This window comes from Brachypodium distachyon, chromosome 4 (assembly GCF_000005505.3).
Source record: "Brachypodium distachyon strain Bd21 chromosome 4, Brachypodium_distachyon_v3.0, whole genome shotgun sequence".
Classification (NCBI taxonomy): domain Eukaryota; kingdom Viridiplantae; phylum Streptophyta; class Magnoliopsida; order Poales; family Poaceae; genus Brachypodium; species Brachypodium distachyon.
This window is the reverse complement of record NC_016134.3, coordinates 37,655,604-37,663,484: the sequence shown is the minus strand read 5'-3', so window position 1 is coordinate 37,663,484 and position 7,881 is coordinate 37,655,604. Positions and strand designations below refer to the sequence as shown.

Below are 7,881 nucleotides of genomic sequence, written 5' to 3'. Positions count from 1 at the left end.
TAACCGCGGCGCATGGAGCAGCAGGCAGCACCATTATCACGCAGCAGGCACCGCTTGAGCGAACTGAGGACTGACCAGCCCTGCGCTGCTGCGCAAACAGCACCGGCGATGATGAGATAGATCGATCCATCGGTCGGTAGCGAGGCAAGTGCAGGCAGTAGATGCGCCATTAATGGTAAGAGAACTCCAGTCCTTCCCTCCAGTGGGTTGTTGCGGATGCATTACGGCATGCAGCGCGACCTGCTCGACTCGGGCCCGAATGTGATTGATCGGTCGTCTGGAGCAGGCCAGGCTTTCTAACTCGTCCGGGCACGAGATTGCAGGCCCAGTAGAGTGAGATCAAGGATTGGTAGAGGCTGGGCTTGGACGATGATGTTCAGTTGCCGGATTGAAGATTCTCAAAAAATAAAAAAATAAAAAAAAGTTGCCGGATTGAATGGACGGGCCGGGTCATGAGTTTGCTGCTCGGCTAGTGTTTGGGCCTGGACAGAACGAGGCTCTGTTGGGTCAAAATGCACTTCCAACTGGCCGGCCTTGGTCCAGAGCAAAAAGGGCGACTGCCTGGGCCGAGCTAATTTAGGGCCCAGAGTAGCTCCGATAAAGGCCTCAAAAGAAAAAGATCGCCCGAAAACTATTGCCCAGTGGTGTACTCCGCTCCTGGCCCGAAACTCTCGTGACACGGGTCTGTCTTGACTAAAATACAGCATTAGTCGTCTAACTTGCGTTGCCGGTTCAATCTAATCCTCGCACTTTCAAAACATTCATCTATATCACCAAACTTTAAACGACGGTGCAATACGGTCCTATACGACGGAGACATGTATTTCGATGATGTGGCACGTATCTGACAAGCAGGGCCACCAAACAGCATACACTAGTGATGGTTCTTTTCCATAAAAACCCCTACATCCTATTTAATTAACAACTGCCGTTTCTTCCTGTTCCAATGGCCGCCACCCAGCATCCTGACTCCCTTCTTCTCGCCGCCGGCAGCCATTGAGAAAAGACACCAAGCACTCGGACTCGCAGACGTTGCCGAGGCCGGAGCACGCGGTGAACATGTTGGCATGAGCATCGTGGACCATGGCGCACTGCCGCCCGTGATCTACTACGGCTCGTCGGACTGCTCGTCCACTGTTGGACGGTCGACCTCCACCTCGTCCACGGCGGCATGCTGAAGGGCCACAAGAAGGTCGTGTTATGCCTCGTGGCGCCCAAGGCGCTCCTGTTCAGCGGCTCGGTGGACACTACCATCTTTGTCTGCAGCTGCAGCTCGGTGGAGCATTTCGTCGAGCACATGGCAGGTGTGGGTGTGGAAAGAGGTGGCAGGAGTTGGACGGAGCGCGGTGACCAAGCGGGCAAGGAATTCGTCGAGGACGGTGTCGGAAGCGAGCTAATCCTGCTGCATGCCAGTGCTCAGCCTCAAGTTCTCTTCGGATTGGAGGATGCGTGAGGTGAAGGAGTGTGGCCTGTGGCGCTTGAGAAGGAGGTGGTGTGGAGTCGGCATGAAGGCGGCGGAGGAGGATCGACGATGGGGCCCTGACGGCGGCCAAGGAATTGGGAAGCCGGCGAAGCGAGCTTGGGTATGGAGAGAATGGCTCTCATGGTGACCGTCATCGAGATGCAATCCTGCCGGCCTGTCCTTGTGGAGGCCGCAGCAGTACACGGCGTCCTCCCGCTCCACGCGTCCTTCGTATGCACCGTCGCCGGCACCAGAGAGGAAGGACTGCGACGCATGTTCTTCGCCGAGTCCCTCACCGACGGCTGCAGCTGCCGCTGCAAGAGGGAAGGGCCTAATCGCTGAACTGCACCAACCTTCAAGTGGAGTGCATGGTGAAGACGGAAAAACTACTCCATTGAACGCTACATAAACCACCCGGGCGGGTGGAAACCACCCCGAACTGGTGCATTAGACTAAACTTAGTCCAACATGACTTTTTCATATTGTTTTCGAGCTGCGAAAACATATGTATCGTTCATAAATCAATCGAGTCCGGTTGAAAAATGTCATGTTGAAACATTTTTAACTATATTCGTACATAAATCAATGTTACATATGTTTTCATCAACCGAGTGTCTTTTCGAATCACATTATTAGCTTTACATCTTGTTTTAAAGCTTCAGATTCTTTTGTTGGACATGTGTCATTAGCAAAACTTTATATTTTGTGCAAGCTCATTGTGCTACTAGTGTTGACACTAAACATCCTTGGGAAATGGTTTTGGTATCAAAATTGGAATTTGAGTAGAAATAGTTCTAGATTTGCATTTCAAAAATATACTCCCTCCGATTCATAAAAAGTGTCACCCTTTTTGTATTAAGTTAGTACAATTTTTTTACTAAGTGGGCAACACTTTTTATTCATCGGAGTGAGTAGTTTGCAATAGAAGATGCAACCAGAGCATGATAGATGGAGGACATTGTTGTTGGTTACTGCTACAATCATGTTAGGACAGTTCGCGGTTGCCAGTGGTAGTGGATAATTAAAGTATGGTTGTCTCTCTGCACATTTCTTCGCTAGCACTCGCTCCCATATAAATGTTAGAAGTTCTAGTTTTGTCCTAAGTCAAACTTTTAATACTTGACTGAATTTATTAAAATATCTACCAACATTTTGGAACCCAATAGTACTTCTCTTACTAGATATAAGAGTTCTAACTTTGTCATAAGTCAAAAAAAATAATATTTGATGAAGTTCATAGGAAAATGTATCGGCATATAAGTATAGTACAAAATATATATCATGATTGATTTAATAAAACTAACTTTGGGTCGTAGATGGTGGTAGATTTTTCTTTAAAATTGATCAAAAAAATTTAAAATGATTTGGAACAAAGATAAGAATTTTCACATTTAGGAACGGACTGATTATGTTCTTGTGCCGAGGAGGATGCTACGCTACTCTCAACCGTACGTCACCGCCTCGATGTGCTAGTTACATTCCTGCGCGGTCACATGGTGATGGGCTGATGGATCCTACTTTCCCTTACCATTCGCCCACACCTGAACTACTGAGATCTGATTGCAGAGAGATGATCACGTCGGCTGCATGGTTCCAATCCCAATTCCGGCATCCAAAAGGGTGTGATTGTATCCTCACTTGTCAATTATGCAGAGCTTGAGATGGATCAGCTTGGTTGACTTTCACCGCCAAAATCCAAAGTCCACAGTAGGTCAGACAATTGATGCATGGCCAGAAGAAAGTCAGCCCTGAACAACTTGGTGCTCTTCAAGCCAATATTGTACCAGTTCTCTCGATCGCATTAACTCTTCGAAAAGACTTCACTTTCAACTGCGCAGCGGCGGCGGACAAAAACTCTTGCTTTCGCAATCCGCAGCAGGAAACCAGCAAAGAAATCAAATCCAACAAAACGCCGCGCCACAAGCGAACGCCCCAACTCCCCAAGCTGCACAGAAATAGATGCCGCGGCTTCAGCAAGGTCAACGCTGCCGATCGCCTACCGGCTACCCACCCTCCCGTGCCGTCCCGTGCGCCCCCACGCTTCACGGCCGGAGACGAGATCGATGCCTCCCGCTGCCCCGCGATCTCTCCTCGTCGCGTGCCTGCTCCTGCTCTCCGCGCGCGCGGCGGATGCCGGGCCTCTCGCCGCCGAGTTCGTCTACCCCAACTTCACCGCTTCTAGCTACGAGTACATCGACACCGACGGCGCGTTCTTGGAGTCCAGCAACGGCACGTTCAGGGCGGCCATCCAGAGCCCCGGTAAGCAGCAGCAGCATCAGCAGGCCGGCAGCTTCTTCTACCTCGTCGTCCTGCACGCGCCGTCCGGCACGCCGGTATGGACGGCCAACCGCGACGCGCCGACGGGACCCTCCGGCCGGGTCCAGCTCTCGCCGCGCGGGCTCGCCGTGACGGACGCCGATGGAAGGAAGGTGCTGTGGTCGACGCCGACGCCTCTAATGCCTGCGCCCGTCGCGGCGCTCCGCCTGCGGGACGACGGGAACCTGCAGCTCCTGGACGCCCGCAACGCGACGCTGTGGCAGTCGTTCGATAGCCCCACCGACACGCTGCTAACGGGACAGCAGCTGCGCGCGGGCGGCGGGTACCTGTCGTCGCCGAGGAGCTCCGGCGACTACTCCCAGGGGGACTACCGGCTCGCGATCGTGGCCGCGTCAGACGTGGCGCTGACGTGGCAGGGGTCCACGTACTGGCGGCTGTCGAACGACCTCCGGTCCTTCAAGGACCGCAACGCAGCCGTGGCGGCCGTGTCGTTCAACGCGTCGGGGCTGTTCGCGGTCGGTGCCGATGGCGCGCTGGTGTTCCGGGTGGACCTCGCGCCGCGCGCCGCGGGGTTCCGGGTGCTGAAGCTGGGGCACGACGGGCGGCTGCGCGTCACGAGCTACGCGATGGTGAACTCCTCGGCGCCGCTCGGGCCCGGCGGCGGCGACGACTTCGTGGCGCCAGCCGGCGACTGCGACCTCCCTTTGCAGTGCCCATCCCTCGGGCTCTGCGCCCCCGCCGCGGGCAACAGCTCGACCTGCACGTGCCCGCCGCTCTTCTCGGCCTCCGCCACGGTCCCCGGCGGGTGCACGCCGGGGGACGGCTCTGCGCTCGCGTCGCCTGCGGACTTGTGCAAAAGTGATTACAACAGCGGCGCGTCCGTGTCTTACCTCGCGCTCAAGTCCCAGATTGCCTACTTCGCCACCAGGTTCGACCCCCCGACGGTGACCGGCGTCAAGAACGCCGCGTGCCGCGCTCTCTGCACCGCGAACTGCTCTTGCCTCGGCTATTTCCATGACAGCTCCTCCAGGAGCTGCTACTTGATCGGAGGAAAGCAGCTCGGGTCGCTGTATTCGAACACCCGTGCTACAGCATTGGGATACATGAAGACGGTTAATTCGGGGGCCAGAGATGCGAACAGCAAAAGCAAGTGGCCGTCGGTGAACCACATTTTGCCGATCGTACTGCCGTCCATCGCGGCGTTCCTTCTCGTCGTCTTGGTCGCATGGTTGTGGTGGAGGAGGAAGAGCAGGAATAACGGGAAGAGAAGCAAGGGCAGCAAGAACTCAGCGGCCAAGCAACTGAATTTGGGCCACCAAAACTCGCGGTCGAGGGACGCAAGCTACGACGAAGACCCCGACGACGACGACCTCGTCATTCCAGGCATGCCGGCGCGGTTTACCTACGCGGAGATTGCATCGATGACGGCAAGCTTCGGGACAAAGGTCGGTGCCGGCGGGTTCGGGTCGGTGTACAAAGGGGAGCTCCCGGGCGGCGACGGGCTCGTGGCGGTGAAGAAGCTGGAGGCGGCGGGCGTGCAGGCGAAGCGGGAGTTTTGCACGGAGATCGCCGTGATCGGCAGCATCCGCCACGTGAACCTCGTCCGCCTCCGGGGCTTCTGCGCGGAGGGCAGACGCCGGCTGCTCGTGTACGAGTACATGAACCGCGGCTCGCTCGACCGGTCGCTGTTCGGCAGCGCCGGCCCGGCGCTGGAGTGGGGGGAGCGGATGGAGGTGGCGCTGGGCGCGGCGCGCGGGCTCGCGTACCTGCACGCCGGGTGCGACCAGAAGATCGTGCACTGCGACGTGAAGCCGGAGAACATCCTGCTGGCGGACGGCGGGCAGGTGAAGATCTCGGACTTCGGGCTCGCGAAGCTCATGTCGCCCGAGCACTCGGCGATCTTCACCACCATGCGCGGCACCAGGGGTTACCTCGCGCCCGAGTGGCTCAGCAGCAGCGCCATCTCGGACCGCGCCGACGTGTACAGCTTCGGCATGGTGCTGCTCGAGCTCGTGCACGGGCGGAAGAACCGGGGCGAGCAGGACAACTTCCTCGACGTCGCCGCGGACTTCCGTTCTGGCAGCAGCAGCGTGATGACGTCGACGACAAGCGGAGGCACCGGCAGCGGCTGTGGCGGCGACGACTACTTCCCGATGGTGGCGCTGGAGCTTCACGAGCAAGGGAGGTACCTGGACCTCGTGGACGCGAGGCTGGAAGGGCGTGTGAGCGAGGGCGAGGTGGCGCGCACGGTGCGCGTGGCGCTGTGCTGCCTGCACGAGGACCCCGCGCAGCGGCCGAGCATGGCCGCGGTGGTGCGCGCGCTGGAGGGCAGTGCGCCCGCGCCGGAGCCCCGCGTGGAGGCGCTCGGCTTCCTGAGGCTCTACGGGAGGGGCTACGGCGGCGCCACGCTCCCGGCCTCGGACGCTGCGCATCGCGGGTCCGCGTCGACGACGACGCCCGGCTGGTTGAACGAGTCGTCGTTGCATGACACGGACACGTCGGTGCCAAGTTAGCAACACACTTCGACTTGCACACGACACGATTCGGCTCGTCCTATGACGTGGCGCCGACGGGACGCTGATGCTTGGAGCACGGGAGGTAGCAGGTGGAACGGCAGAGAGGAACGGTCGTCGTGAACAATAAACAAATGTTGGATTGGTCACGGGATTAGATCAGCTACGCCGTTCGACACCTCGAATGGTCATCTCAGACAAGTAAACAAAGCTGCGCCGGTCTGAATTGTTAGTATGTTCGTGAGATGCATTTGTTAATTTGTTCGGTTAGGCACAGAACAACGGAAGGTCGTTTTATCTACTGTAGCTTATATGTACATTCAACATGGAAGGTGTAAAACAAAACGGAGAAACTTAACAAGCACACAAGGTTAGTTCGTCCGCGATTGTGTTACTCTAGACATGAAGGAAAGATACAAGTGAAAAAAGCTTTTATGCATTCCCTTGACTCACGGCTAGTGTCGAGCTAAAGTCGCCCTGTGTGACTTACGGCATGTATAATGGGGTGACGTCAGACTTTTCTTAGCGACACCACTGACGTGAAAGAAAAAGAAATAAAAAAATGCACAAGCCTTTTCTTAATTAAGAGATGATCTCTTCACAAGAATGATAAGACAAAGATAAGACAAATTTCCTATTGTACTGGGATTTGACTTTTCTTAGCATTTATTTAGTTAGTTTTATCCATCTAATCATTAATTCTAAGATATAACATCAATAGATAACCCATTGTACAACATATTTTATAGACTTTTCTAAATAACGTGGAACACCTAAGATAAGTCAGTCTTATCAACCATTGTACATGCCCTTATTCGACTGTCAGGCACTATGTTCGCTCTCCTAACTGATCTGATCAGCTAGTCATTGAACATTGGCAGGTTGGCTGTGACTGTGAGACTGCTAACCAGTTTACGACGCGGTCATACAGCTGTTCCTCGAGTCAACGAAGAAAGGTACGAGAGCCTTTGCAGTACGAACAAAACAAAAGTTGTGATCTATCCATGTTTAACATTTCTATGCCTATCTAAAAAATACGTACCGTTTATTTCACCGTCGTCTGTTAAATTTTCCAAAAACATTGTGCGCCCCAAGATTGCACGTATATTAGGCCTTGCTATCCGAATTAACCGAGGAAACTGAACTATATACATGGAAACAGAAAAAAGAAAACGCAACTCCAATCCAGCCCCGTGATTGCTCTCCCCCATGTCCTGTGATCCTATCTCGTCCATTCCTCCCCCTCTATCTCTTGTAGCCCAATCCGGCCCAACAACCCACGATGGGAAACAAATCCCCTGATCACCACGGGAGACCACGGTCTCGAGGTGTTCTCGATCCCAACTCGATCGCCTCCTGAGACCTAGCCGCCAGCCACTCCCAACTCCGATTCGATCCAATCTCAACTCCAACAACTGCGGCCGACGAACCTCTCCTCCCTTTTCTCTCCTCTCTGGCCCTCCACTCCCATACCGGCGGAGTGGTGGCTGCGACGTTGCAGCCCGTCAGGCGACGGGATTCCATACTCCGGAGGCGGCGTTTCCGGCAGCAGCGATCCCATCGCGGTGGTGCCGGCTTGTGGAGCACTTCATACGCTCGATATAGGTCGGTTAAATCGGTCAAAAACCG

The 7,881-nt window shown here is 55.1% G+C and overlaps 1 protein-coding gene across 1 annotated transcript; it reads left to right on the top strand.

Moving 5' to 3' along the window:
- The first annotated feature begins 3,337 nt into the window (after nt 1–3,337).
- On the top strand, nt 3,338–6,633 carry LOC100827511 (G-type lectin S-receptor-like serine/threonine-protein kinase At5g35370). Its single transcript, XM_003576551.3, has one exon. The coding sequence runs from the start codon at nt 3,526–3,528 to the stop codon at nt 6,250–6,252; it is 2,727 nt and encodes a 908-aa protein (XP_003576599.1). The 5' UTR covers nt 3,338–3,525; the 3' UTR covers nt 6,253–6,633.
- The last annotated feature ends 1,248 nt before the right edge of the window (nt 6,634–7,881 follow it).